This window comes from Lynx rufus, unplaced genomic scaffold (genome assembly GCF_022079265.1).
Source record: "Lynx rufus isolate CCGP_SWC_20201006 ecotype Redwood Valley unplaced genomic scaffold, mLynRuf1.p SCAF_5, whole genome shotgun sequence".
In the NCBI taxonomy this organism is placed as follows: Eukaryota; Metazoa; Chordata; class Mammalia; order Carnivora; family Felidae; genus Lynx; species Lynx rufus.
The window spans coordinates 143,098,268-143,112,645 of record NW_025814867.1 but is presented as its reverse complement, the minus strand read 5'-3'; the positions used below and the strand labels follow the sequence as shown (position 1 = coordinate 143,112,645).

The 14,378-nt window shown below is 35.4% G+C and overlaps 1 protein-coding gene across 1 annotated transcript in view; it reads left to right on the top strand.

Annotated features, from left to right (window-relative positions):
- The window catches only part of LTN1 (listerin E3 ubiquitin protein ligase 1), a 63,068-nt gene that overhangs the window by 9,288 nt on the left and 39,402 nt on the right, over window positions 1-14,378 (top strand). The window contains exons 5-11 of the mRNA XM_047099393.1: window positions 276-328; window positions 1,044-1,224; window positions 8,551-8,724; window positions 9,290-9,480; window positions 10,226-10,361; window positions 11,435-12,244; window positions 14,232-14,273. Coding sequence (XP_046955349.1) covers window positions 276-328; window positions 1,044-1,224; window positions 8,551-8,724; window positions 9,290-9,480; window positions 10,226-10,361; window positions 11,435-12,244; window positions 14,232-14,273 — 1,587 coding nt within the window. The remainder of the gene's footprint in view (window positions 1-275; window positions 329-1,043; window positions 1,225-8,550; window positions 8,725-9,289; window positions 9,481-10,225; window positions 10,362-11,434; window positions 12,245-14,231; window positions 14,274-14,378) is intronic.

Sequence of the window (14,378 nt, the reverse complement as noted above, 5' to 3'; positions counted from 1 at the left end):
GAGAGACAAGAGACCAGGAGTATTTAGGGGAAGATTCTTGATGGGTACTGGAAATGTTCAGAAGTACCCTCTCTTTCTTACCCCAGTCAACCTTAGAGATTCATAGGGAAAGAAAAATAGGTAAAATTCAAACCTTTTAGTTTTGCTGCTTAATTTTGCTAATTTTGCGGGGAAGGGGTAAGAGGTTTTAAGTAAGACGAGGTTTATGCTCTAACTGTTCACCATTGACAGTTCAATAAAATCTCAAGGCTCATGGGATTTTTCCTCCTGTGTAGGTGCTACAGGATCATCTTATAAAAGAAACACCTGATACACTCAGTGATCCACAGTAAGTTGTGTTATATCTATGTAACTCACGTTAAGGATTGGCTTCGCTCATCCGTAACAAGATGGTAATTTCAATGTGACATTTTTAAAAAAGAGATTCTTAAAGTAGAGATGAAAATACTTACTATAATGCTATATGCCAGGTGCTATTTTAAGTGTTTTTACTTGCAGTTATCTTGCTATTTAACTTGAATTATCTGGGCATTACACATTTGGTTGTTTAAAAAGAGATGTTTTTATATTTTTCCCACATTTACCTTTTAATTGTCCTAGCAGGAATCATTTTAAGGTCCGGTTGAACTAGTGGAAGAACTCTGAATAGTTCTGTTGAGAGTGGTAAAATCACCCATTTACTTTTGCGTACTAGTCAAACTGTTAGGAGTCCCTAATGGCAAGTAATCCTAGATGCACTGATAGCCATTCCCTAGACTCATCCTATTACTTGCTACTGAGAATAGTATATTGCCCACTTTTTTCAAGCCACAGCTTTTCATCTACTTTCCTCTTTATTAGTTGAAAAATATGTGATTCAAATTTTGTGTGTGTTTGTATTTTAAGGGAGGAGGGTTGGCACAGGACGAATAGAATGCAGAAATAAAAATAAAGCAACTTTGGTAGATATTTAATGATAATAAAACATTTAAAATAGAAGTGCCAAGTATGTCGTTTGGCTTATGCTCAATTCTTATATATGTTTATTTTCTTTTCACATCAAGAACGGTTCCAGAGGAAGAAAGAGAAGCTAAATTCTATCGGGTTGTAACTTGTTCCTTATTGGCATTAAAAAAATTGCTTTGCCTCTTACCTGATAATGAGCTTGATTCTCTGGAGGAAAAATTTAAGTCTCTTTTATCACAGAATAAGTTTTGGAAATATGGAAAACACAGTATACCTCAGGTATCTTAATCTTTTGTTGTAAACATCTGTGACTCCTTTTTTCCACCCTGATCTTGTTAGTTTATGTTTGTGTTTTATGCTTATTGTTTAGGTTTAAAACTCTGCAAACACATTTTGTGGTTGGACTGAATTGCCTCTTTTACTGCAATGTTATTGTATTTTCACTTTTTTATTTAGTTATTTAGACTTCAGAGTCGTATTGTCACACTGTTCTGTTCATGGTACCTTAAAATTGTTGGTGTGCATGAAGGTCTTCTAATTTCATGCATTTTTTTTTCTCTTATGTCTCTGTCTCCTTCTCCATCCTCCGCTAGCTAACCATTCTAAATGTGCTTAGTGTATGTCCTTTTGTATGTATAGTTGATTCTTCTTATTCATGGTAATTAGCTTATATGAAGAACCAATGAATATTGACTAAGTGAATACTGCAGCATTACTCTTAGGGGAAATGTAGGATTGGGTGCCTGTGAGTCTCTGGTCACAACATTTTTGTCAGTTGGTCAATAAGAAACCTTGTTTTATGTGTGTCTCTGTAAAGACATCTTATTAATAGATATTGTTGATTCATTAACATTGACAAAGACAACAGCACTAGAAGTCATGCCTGAATGAAGCTTCTGTAACACTTTCTCTATTGGGTACATCACCGCCTTTTGGAATGTATTTTTTACCTGTGCTTTTTAAGAACTAAGTGCTTTTTAACTTTATTTTTTTTAAGTTTATTTACTTGGGTGGGGTGAGGGAAGAGAGAGAGAGAGAATGAGAATTCCTAGTAGGCTCCATGCTGTCAGCACCGAGCCTGATGCAGGACTCCATCTGCTGAACTGTGAGATTATGACCTAAGCCAAAATCAAGAGTTGGATACTTAACTGTCTGAACCACCCAGGTACCCCAAGTTCTCAGTACTTTTTTAAAAGTACAAAAATACTTTAAATCTATCATGTCCTTATATGAGTATTTGATCAGGCCTTCTAAATACTATGTAGGATTAAGAAATTCACATCCCTTCTATTTTACCTCTGCATTCCCTCAGTGATAGATGCACTGATTGCCTTCAACTCCCTGCTGTCACAGACAGTGCAGCAGTGAACATCTTCATTCATGTGCCTTCAAATCTGCAAGGATTTCTTTTTCTGAAATTCTCTTAGCTTTTGAATTGCTGAGTCAAAGAGGATATGCATACTTAATTTTCTGAGTGGTGCCAGATTGCTCTCTTGAATGGCTGCATTACTCTACACTCAACCATCATTGCCTGATGAGCCCTGTGTATCCTTATATCCTAGCCAGGACTAGAATCCTTAGTTCCCTAATTTTTATCAGTCTAATAGGGTTTCAGAAAAAAAATTTTTTTTTCATTACTCTGCTAACTAGTGACTTTTAGGATCTTTCTATAAGCTTTTTGAATTTTGGTGTTTCTTCTATAAACTACTTGTTTATGTCTTTCTCCCCTTTCTTTTGAAGTTTTCTTTTTTTATTTTACTAGAGTTCTTTGTGTATCCTAAATACTTGTCCTTTTGTTGTTTTTAGGCATTGCAAATAATCTCCCACTTTGTTACCTTTCCTGTGTCCTCTTTAGAAAGACATTGTAATTTTCATGTAATCAAAATCACTGCTTTTGCCATATGAAGGCCTTTCCCACTTTTAATCCAGAAAAACATTCTTGTATTTTTAATAGTTATATCTTTTTTTAATACCTTTACTTTTCATGTGAAGTCTTTGTTTTTTTAATACATATTTTTTTAAGGTTTATTGATTTTGAGAGAGAGAGAGAACGCAAGCAGGGAAGGGGCAGAGAGAGAGGGAGTCACAGGATCTGAAGCAGGCTCCAGGCTCTGAACTGTCAGCACAGAGCCGAACGCAGGGCTCAAACCCACAAAACACGAGATCATGACCTGAGCCGAAGTCGGACGCTCAACTGACCGAGCCGCCCAGGCGACCCTGAAGTCTTTAATCCATCAATAAATCTACCTTTTTTTATACAGCATTAAGTAGATACCTAGTCACCTTTCTCTTCATGTGTAGTCAGTATTCCTAAAAATCACCTAGTGAACTATTCATTCTTTCCCTATTGATTTGTGGTCCTGCCAATATGGTACATTAAATTTCCATATGTTCATAAGTTTGTCTCTAAACTCTGCCTTCTGGTCCATTGGTCTTTGTTTCTTCTTATGCCAGTACCAGAAGTTTGTATCCATTCCATTTTAATATCAAATGTTAACGTGACATTATGATGTATCCTGATAACTGCTCAGGTGAATCACTTTTTTTGTCTTCATCTTCAAGATTGACCAAATTGTTTTAGAACTTCATTCTTCTGGGCATCTGGCTGGCTCAATTCGTAGAATATGTGACTTTATTCTTCCCTATAAATTACAGTAAATTTATTGAATTCCTCAAAAAAGTGAATGATTTGGGGAAGCTTGCTCTCTTTATAAAGTTATTGAGCCTGATGTTACGATGAACGTGTCGTATCCCAGTGTATTCAGGTATATAAAAAATATCCTAGAATAATTTTTAAACCAACTTTATTGAGGTATAATTTACTCACAACAAAATGTAACCATTTTAGGCATAGAGTTTAACAAGTTTTAACCAATGTATTTACCCATCTACATGTACATACTCATGTAACCACTACAATCAAGATACTAAACATTTTTATCACCCAAAAATGGGTTCTTTGAGTCATCCTTCCCCTTACTGTAGGCAACCAGTGACCTGCTTTCTGTTGCTACCGACATACAGGTGTTCATATAAATGGAGCCAAACATATTCTGTCTCTGGCTTCTTTTGCTCACTGTAATGTTTTTTAAGATTTATTCATTGTTGCATGTATCAGCAGTCCATTCCTTTTTATTGTTTAGTCTCTGTTATGGACATGGATTTTCATTTTTCTTGGGCAAGGGGAGGAAATTGATGGTTCATAGAGTACATATGTGTTAAATTTGTAAGAAGGTGTCAAACTATTTACCAAAGTGGTTGTGTACTTTTGTCAGCGGTGTATGAGATTGATTTTGTATCAATTGTTTTCATTTAGGTCATCTTCATGGGTGTGGGATTCAGGGATTAGCAAACGATATATACAGCTTATGGGTCAAAATGTGGCACACCTGTTTTTGTAAATAGTTTTTTGTATTGTCTGTGGCTGCTTTCATGCTAATAAAGCAAAGCTAAGTAGTTGGAAGAGAGACCATATGGCTTACAAAGCCTAAACTATTTTACTGTCTGGCTCTTTAAAGAAAATGTTTACTGATCTCTGGGGTAGAGATTTTTCATTGTGATTTTAATTTGCATTTCCCTGATGGCTGATGATGTTGGACATATTTTAACGTGCTTCTTGGCCATTTGTATATCTTTTTGAGGTGTCCAAGTCTTTTGCTCACTTTTGAATTTAATGTTTTTTTTATTTCTAAAGGTTCTACTTGGTTTTTTGTATTTTCTATTTCTTTGATGAATTTTCCTGTTGTTTTTTTTTTAAAGACTTTTTTAAGAGCAGTTTTAGGTTCATAGCACAATTGAAGATGCAGATTTCACATATATGCCCTCCCATCCCTTCCCCTCCCAGATGCCTAGCCTTCCCCATTATAAGCATCCCCTACCAGAATGCTACATTTGTAACAATTGATAAACGTACATTTTTTTAAGCAAGCTGTATGCCCATCGTGGCGCTTGAACTCACAACCCGGACAAAAGTCACATGCTCTACAGACTGAAGCCAACCAGGCACCCCTGAACCTACATTGATAAATGATGAAGTCCAGAGTCCACAGTTTATTTACATTAAGGTTGATTCTTGGTGTTGTACATTCTATTTCTTATTTATTTATTTTTATTCATTGTTCTCTTTTCCTTTACCTCACGGAGTGTAGTTTTAATAGCTGCTTTAGAGTTCATGTCTGATAATAACATCTGTTCTTCTTGGGATTGATCTCAGTTACTGTCTTAGGAAATGGGATCACGTTTTCCTGACTCTTCATATTTCAGTAATTTTAGATCGTATCCTGTTCGTAGACACTTGGGCTGTACTCTGAAAGTTATGTTTTAGAGACTGAATTGTTTTATATTGCTCCCAAGGGTGTTGATATTTTTGTGTTGGTAGACCGTTAACTTGGATAGACTCTAACTGCAAACTGTCATGCCTGCTGCAGACAGCATCTCAGATCTCAGCTCAGTTCTTTCCGCCTTAGCTTCGAACTGCTTTCACTTTACCCTGTGCATGGTTCAAGAGTCAACTATAGTTGTTTTAGACCATAAACACAGAAATGTGGGGGTTCCCTTCGCTCCCTCCTAGAGTTTCTGCCACTCTCTTGCCGCATTGGTTACCCTGGGCTCTTCTTTCTGGTTCTTCCAGTTCCTCCAACGAGGCTTTTTATTGGAGTTGTAGCTGTCCCTGTGCCTCTGCGGTGGTGACCGCAACCACCTTCCAGGCACAGCTGCACAGAATGCAAGCTCTGTTTGTGTGGATTGCTTACTCCATATTTTGATTTCCCATATTTTGATTTGTCTTCAGTTGTTTTTTGCGTTTTATTCCCAGAACCTATGGTTGTTCTTGGTAAGAAGATCAGTGTATCAGTCTTTTTACTCAATATTCTTTTGCTCACTTACCTATTTATTTATTTACCTCTTTTGCCCATTTTAAAATTGAGTTTTTGGTTTTTATTTTTGAGTTATGAATGTGCTTTACTTATTGTGGATATAAGTATTTTGTCAGATAAAGAATCATGAATGTTGTCTTTTAGTCTGTGGCTTAACTTCATTTTGTTAATGGTTTTTAGAGAGTAGGTTTTTAATCTTTATGAAGTCCGGTTTGTCAATTTTTTATGGTTCTTGCTTTTGATTTCTTATCTTTAATCTTTGCTTACCTCAAGTTTGCAAAGATTTTCTCTGTTCTAAAGTTTTATAGTTTAGGTTCATTTTGAATTAATTTTTGTGTATGATGTAGTGGTAAGAGTCAAATTCATTTTTTTTTCATAGAAGTATCCCATTTGGTGAAAGATTGTCTTTTCCTTACTCTGGCACCTTTGTCAAAATTCAGTTGACCTTATATCTTGGATTTAAATTTTAGACTCTTTATTCTGTTCCATTTATTTATATGTTTATCCTTACACCAATACCATATTCTCTTAGTTATTATTTTTTTATAATAAGTCTAGAAACCATCCAACTTTGTTCTTCTTCCAAAATTTTTAGGCTGTGTTAGGCCCTTTTCATCTCAGAGTACTATTTTTATAATATGTTCCATCCTGAACGTGTTTATGGTTTTGTTGCTATTGTGACAGTCACTATGTATTTTAATTACATTTTTTTGTTTCTACTGGTAGATGTATACTATGCTTTTGTATGTAAATTGTATATTCAGCAACTCTCCCAAACTCTTGTTCTGATAGTGTTTACATCTTTTTGAATATTTTTTATAGCCTGTTATTTTGCTATGATTATAGCTACATGTTTGAGTTACTTTCCAATTCTTTTTATTTTTTCCTTATCTGTGTGTGAATTAGGTCCTCCACTACCATGTTGAGGGAGGTGGTGATAGCTGGCATCCTTTTCTTGTTCCTGACTTTAATGGAAATAGTTGTAAACGCTTATGTTTTGATTATGATGCTTGCTGTAGATTTCATAAAGTTTAAGATTACTTTTCTATTTTTAGTTTGCTGAGTATTTTTCTCATAAAATAATGATGAAATTTTCTTGATTGCCTTTCTCATATGTTTAAATGATCATATTATTTTCCAGCCTAGTCATGCTATGTGTTTATCTTTTTAAATACACTGCTAACATCATTTGGTAATATTTTATATAAAATATGCAGAAATAAAGTACTTTGTGGGGTTAAATATATGTGTATGTGTATTTTTTTTTAATCCCAGAAAACATTATTATTGTATTCTCAATCTTCATTTAGATTTATCTTCATATTTGTTGCTTTATTTGCTCATTATTCTTTTTTCCATCTCTTACCTTCCCTCTGGAATCATCTACTTTCAATACAGAAGGCGTCTTTGAATTTCTTTTTGTGTTGGTCTGCTGATGATGGTCTTTTTTTCTCTATCAGAAGATGTTTTTATTTCACTCCTTTTTTTTTTAAGATTTTTTTTTTTTTAAGTAATCTCTACATGCATCGTGGGGCTCAAACTACAACCCCGAGATCAAGGGTCTCATGCTCTGCTGACTTAGGCAGCCAGGCATTCCTTCACTCTCATTCTTGAAATAGATTTTTACTGGGTACAGGATTGAATATTGGCAGTTAATTTATTTTTGAAGATATTTCACTGTATTCTGATTTACATTGTTGTCGTTGAAGTCATCTTTCAGTCTTACTGTCCTTCCTTTGAAGGTAGTTTGTCTTTTTCTTCTGCTACTTTTATGGTTTACTCTTTGTTCTTGTGGGAGTTTTGTTGTTGTTGTGTTGTTTTGTTTTGTTTTTTGCAGTTGCACCATTCTGTGTCTTAGTGTGGATTTCTTTTTATGTATCTTGCTTGGGATTTGTTGGAGTTCCTGAATTTGTAGAATGGTGTATTTCACTGGCTCTGCAAAATGCTCAGCTATTAACCTTTTCAGATATTTCCTTTGCTTTGTTCTCTCTTCTCTCCCTTTGGGATTCTGTTTAAATATATGTTAAACCTTCTTTATCTTGTCTCTTACACTATCCTTGGTGTTTTTTTTACCTTTTTTTGTCTTTCTGTGCTTCTTGGTGGATAATTTCTTTTGTACTTTCAGTTCACTTTCTCTGCTCTTAAACTGAAAATTGAATTTTAATCTATCGTCTGTCTTTCTGCCTATTTTTAGGAATAGGAATTGTGCTTCGTACTTTTTCACATCTGTGCTTTTTTTAAGATCCTTTTCCTTTCAGATTTCTATAAACTTGTATTTCTTTAAATATAATAAGAACTGTTGATAAGGAATTTGTAACTGGTAAACCTAAGATTTAAAGTCTCAGATCTCTGTGTCATCTTTTGTTTCTGCTGATAGTGACTCATGGTTTCTTAGTTTTTCTTTGGCTGTATTTAACTTGGTGTGGCCTAGTATATTAATAGGAATAATATGAGGCCCAGGTGAACGCCTTGGCCATTAGAGAGGATTTGTATTTGCTTCAGCCAGAGAAATCGAAAGTTGAATTCTTTCTGCCTTCACTTTTATGTGGTAATTCCTAATGTCCTTTCAGCCATTTGATACTCGACGGAAGATTTAAAGATATTTTTTCTAGCCCTTTTAGTTTTACTAATGGGAGGGTTAGTATGAATAACCTATCAGCTATTAAATTAAAAATCTTATCATAGCTCTACTAGGCTTTAATTTAATCCAGCTTTTCATTTTTTGTTTTAGATCCGCTCAGCTTATTTTGAGTTAGTTTCTGCTTTGTGCCAGCGTATTCCACAGTTGATGAAAGATGAAGCATCCAAAGTGAGCCCATCTGTTCTACTTAGCATTGATGACAGTGACCCCATTGTATGCCCGGCTCTCTGGGAAGCTGTACTTTATACACTTACAACTATTGAGGTGTGTAAGAAAGGTAACATTTAGTACATTTGAGATACTTGTCTTAGTTTGTATTTTAGAAGCCTTAGATATGATGTGAGAGCCTATCAGATGATAATACCTAAAACTTACTGGAAAATGCTTTCTTGGAAATAAAATACTTAATCCAAAACTTGGTATAAATCTTAAACTGACCATAAAATTAGCATAGAGTTTTTGTTTTACTTTCAGTTTAGCCAGCCAGTATCAATTATTCTTTAAACTTTATGTAGTCCAGTGAAGTCAGTTTATCTGAATCTTATATTTAAGATTAGACATTAGTGTCCCTTTTGGAAAGCAGCTTTTATATAAATCTTTTAAGTTAAATAATTATTTCTGATCAACGTTGTCCTCACTATGTGGGGTACATGATTACTATATGTAATAAGTTTCTTAAAATTTCCGAGTTTAGTTTTCAGTGGTGGTGAGAGATTTTATCCTCTTTAGGTAGAATACTTGATATCTACTTTTGACAGCCTGTGTGTGTCTAAATTGGGAGAAGTATTTTATGATCTCTAATTATTCTTACCATCTTTTCTTTGGTTAGGACTGTTGGCTTCATGTAAATGCAAAAAAAAGTGTGTTTCCAAAGCTGTCAGCTGTGGTTCGTGAAGGCGGTCGGGGTCTGGCTACCATCATATATCCTTATCTTTTGCCATTTATCAGCAAACTCCCTCAGTCCATTACAGATCCAAAGTTGGATTTCTTCAAAAATTTCCTCACCTCTGTAGTTGCAGGGTAAGGAGTTTCAATTCTTGATCTTTAGAGCAGAAGAGATTTTTCTTGGTTTCACAAATGGGTAAAATGACATACTCATTATGGTCTTTCTTATTTAAATTTCTCCAAATTGTTTTGTTGTTCATTAAACACTTTTAATTAAACTTTTCATAGAATTTCAATTGAGATTTTTTTCTTGGGTACTTTCAAGGCTTCAGTGGTCATGCACAACAGAAAGTGCAATGACTATTGTAAGGGCCTTAGATTGAAATAGACTTTTTTTTATATGAGCATTTTTTGGTATGTTGATCAATACAAATGTCCAAATGGTAAAAATGAACCAGTGAAGAGTTTAAAACTTCCATAAGCTTAAATATGATAGCTATTTAAAGTCACAATTAAAAAAAATTATTTCAGTGTATTTGTTGAACTTAATAAAAGACACTCGCTTTTATTAATGCTTACAGAACTGTTTTTTCCTACACTGTTAGCTTTATTTGGTTAAGTCGTCTCTTTGAAATTTGCAGATGGACTTGTTCCTGACTGGAAAATAAATATGTATTATCTTTTTTTGACACCTATTTGAAAATGTGCTTTTTTCCACACCTTTCCAAGTTCCTTTTGTTCTTAGTTTTTAGTTTAAGAATTTTGTTTTAAAAAATCCTCTTCTTTTGGTGTGATGCCTTTTCCATGTGTTTATTTTGGTGTTTCTGAGTTGCTTATTGTTTTGTGAAAGAGTAAGCTGTAGTTGTTTATTATTTCTTAGGCTGTCAACAGAGAGAATCAAAACCAGCTTTTCAGAGTGCTCAGCAGTAATATCAGCTTTTTTTGAATGCTTACGTTTTATAATGCAGCAAAACTTAGGTGAGGAAGAGATTGAAGAGATGCTCATCAGTGATCAGGTATTTATAATGTAGAAATCATCATGCCCCTGCACACTGACTGCAAAGTATCAAGCTCATTGTATCTTGTTGCCGTTTTTAAATTAGGCTTTATAAAAATTTCATTCTTATAATTTACAAATTGAGTAATGTGTACTTCTGACCATACAAATAAAAATTCTGTACTGTTGTTGCTAGAATAATACCATAATGCCTGAGTACTAATTAGTCTCTGGATGTGCAAGCCTTAACTTTTATAGAGTCGCAACACAAAACATAATTTTGAAAATGCTATTTGTGATCTTTTTTTGTTGTTGTTGTCATCGTTTTTTTTTATTTTATTTTTGAGAGAGACACAGCGCGAGTGGGGGAGGGGCAGAGAGAGAGGGAAACACAGAATCCAAAGCAGGCTCCAGGCTCTGAGCTGTCAGCACAGAGCCTGACATGGGGCTTGCACCCACAAACTGTGAGGTCATGACCTGAGCCGAAGTCGGATGCTTAACCAACTGAGCCACCCAGGCACTCCATTTGTGATCTTTTATATTAAGTATAAATTACACAATAATCATCTTGTTACTTCTAAAATATTCAACTACATTTATTTTTTGTGTGTGAACAATTGTGCTTGGTTTTTAGAACCAGTGATGAAACCAGGTTCTGGAATATGGTTCCTTATGTTAGGAAATTAATGAAATTATATAAGCCTAGATCCTAGTTTATGTCTCAGTTAACTTATCTTTGTAATTTAAGGAAAAGAATTCCGAATTCTGTGGGTTCTGTCTTTCACATTGGTTTAGAAAAAAGTAAAAAATTGGATTAAGTTCAGAAAATATAAAGAAAACTGTATTATTTGTTAATGATCAATAATCTTGGTTAACTATATCATAAAAAGTAGTTTAGGGGAATGCAGTGAAATCATTAACTTCTTTGTATGATACGAAAATGATCTTCAAGTTAACTCTTCAGAGTTTTGGGAGGGAACATCCATGTTTTTCAGTTATTAAATGTGGAACTTTATAATGTTTTACAAATACTTTGTTTAAATATTATTTCCCCTGAAAACTGAACTTTTATATTTCTGCCTTCTCTTTTAGTTGATTCCTTTTATTGATGCAGTTCTCAAAGACCCAAGATTGCAAGATGGGCAGCTATTTAACCATTTAGCAGAAACCTTAAGTTCCTGGGAAGCCAAAGCAGATGTGGAAAAAGATGATAAAATAGCTCACAGTTTGGACAAAGTACTACTGAATTTTTGGGAAAGACTGTCAGAGATCTGTGTGGAGAAAATCAATGAGCCAGAAGCTGATGTGAAATCCGTGTCAGGTGTTTCTAACCTGTTACAGGTCCTTCAGAAGCCGAAGAGCTCACTGAAGTCAAATAAAAAAAAAGTTGGTAAGGTTAGATTTGCTGACGAGCTGCCTGAAAGTAATAAAGAGAACGAAAAATGTGTCTCCTCCGAAGGCGAAAACAGTGAAGGCTCTGAATTAATGACTGAACTTTCTCTCTCTCATAATTGTTCAGACCTTGTATCGCCACTAAGGAAGAAACCTTTGGAAGACTTGGTCTGTAAACTAGCAGCGATGAGTATTAATTATGTCAATGAGCAAAAGTCAGAACAACATCTAAAGTTTCTTTCCACTCTGCTCAGCTCTTTCTCTTCAACCCAAGTATTTAAAATGCTACTAGGTGATGAAAAACAGAGTATTGTCAAAGCCAAACGTCTTGAAATAGCCAGACTTGTAGAAAAAAATCCTGCTGTACAGTTTTTATACCAGAAACTGATAGGTTGGCTAAATGAAGATCAAAGGAAGGATGCTGGTTTCTTGGTGGACATTTTGTACAGTGCCCTCTGTTGCTGTGACAATAATATGGAAAGAAAGTATGTCTTGGATGATCTCATTGAGGTATCATTGTTGTATATCTCTTTAAACTATAGTGGCTTACATCGCTACACTAATTATAAGTGAGTAGAATGAGACCTGCATGGAGGTTATTCTTGAGTCGTTTCTTGACTATTTAAAGAAGAGCAGTATATTCTTTCCAATTTTAGTCTGTGTGCTGACAAAGTAAGCACAGGCAAGCAGTATATTCTTGATTGTGATGGGGAAGTGTGTGAGGCTTATGGGTATGTGTTGAGTAAGTATGGTGAGGTGACAAATGCTCGGCAATGAAAGGCTAAGTATTTTAGTCCATACTTTTTTTTTTTCAATTTACATCCAAGTTAATTAGCATATGGTGCAATAATGATTCAGGAGTAGATTCCAGTGATTCATCCCCTATGTATAATATCCATTGCTCATCCCAACAAGTGTCCTCCTTAATGCCCCTTACCCATTTAGCCCATCTCCCCCCCTACCACCCCTCCAGCAACCTTCAGTTTGTTCTCTGTATTTAAGTCTCTTGTGTTTGTCTCCCTCATTTAAAAAAAAAAATTTTTTTTTTTAGCATTTATTTATTATTGAGAGACAGAGAGACACAGAGCATGAGCAGGGGAGGGGTGGAGAGAGGGGGAGACACAGAATCTGAAGTAGGCTCCAGGCTCTGAGCTGTCAGCACAGAGCCCGACGCGGGGCTCGAACCCACAAACTGCGATATCATGACCTGAACTGAAGTTGGTCGCTTAACCAACTGAGCCACCCAGGCACCCCTTCTCTCCCTCATTTTTATGTTATTTTTGCTTCCCTTCCCTTATGTTTATCTGTTTTGTATCTTGAATTCCTCATATGAATGAGGTCACATATTTGTTTTTCTCCGACTGACTCATTTCACTTAGCATAATACCTTCTAGTTCCATCCACGTAGTTGCAAATGGCAACATTTCATTCTTCTTGATTGCCGAGTAATACTCCATTGTATTGTAATGTATATATACACCCCCCCACACACACACACACACACACTGCGTCTTCTTCATGTATTCATCCATTGATGGACATTTGGGCTCTTTCCATACTTTGGCTATTGTCGATAGTGCTGCTATAAACATTGGGGTGCATGTGTCCCTTCGAAACAGCACACCTGTATCCCATGGATAAATACCTAGTGCAATTGCTGGATCATAGGGTAGTTCTATTTTTGATTTTTTTGAGGAACCTCCATACTGTTTTCCAGACTGGCTGCACCAGTTTGCACTCCCACCAGCAGTGCAAAAGAGATCCTCTTTCTCCGAATCCTTGCCAACATCTGTTGTTGCCCAACTTGTTTATTTTAGCCATTCTGACTGGTATGAGGTAGTATCTCATTGTGGTTTTAATTTATATTTCCTTGATGATGAGTAATATTGAGTATCTTTTCATGTGTCTGTTAGTCATCTGGATGTCGTCCTTGAAGAAGTATCTATTCATGTCTTTTGCCCATTTCTTCACTGGATTGTTTTTTGGGTGTTGAGTTTGATAAGTTCTTTATACATTTTGGATAGTAACCCTTTATCAGATATGTTATTTGCAAATATCTTCTCCCATTCTGTCAGTTGCCTTTTAGTTTTGCTGATTGTTTCCTTTGCTGTGCAGAAGCTTTTTATTTTGATAAGGTCCCAATAGTTAATTTTAGTCTATACTTTAAAAAAAAAATTTTTTTTAACGTTTATTTATTTTGAGACAGAGAGAGACAGAGCATGAATGGGGGAGGGGCAGAGAGAGAGGGAAACACAGAATCGGAAGCAGGCTCTAGGCTCTGAGCCATCAGCCCAGAGCCCGACGCAGGGCTCGAACTCACGGACCGTGAGATCATGACCTGAGCTGAAGTCGGACGCTTAACTGACTGAGCCACCCAGGCGCCCTAGTCTATACTTTTAAAAGCTGGAGTAGCTAGAAATGTTTTAGCTTTTTTTATGATTACATAGTGACTTCATTCCTTCTAAAAATTTATTTCTAACTCTTTTTTCTCTTTCAGGGGAATCTGAAATGGAATTCTATTCTTCAGGTCATTGAAAAGGTATCTTAGGGATTTTTTTTTCTTTTCCTCCTTTTTTTGCATTTATGAGTACAGAGAAGTTAAAACTAGTCATATTCACATGCTGGTATGTGGTCAAGTGTCTGT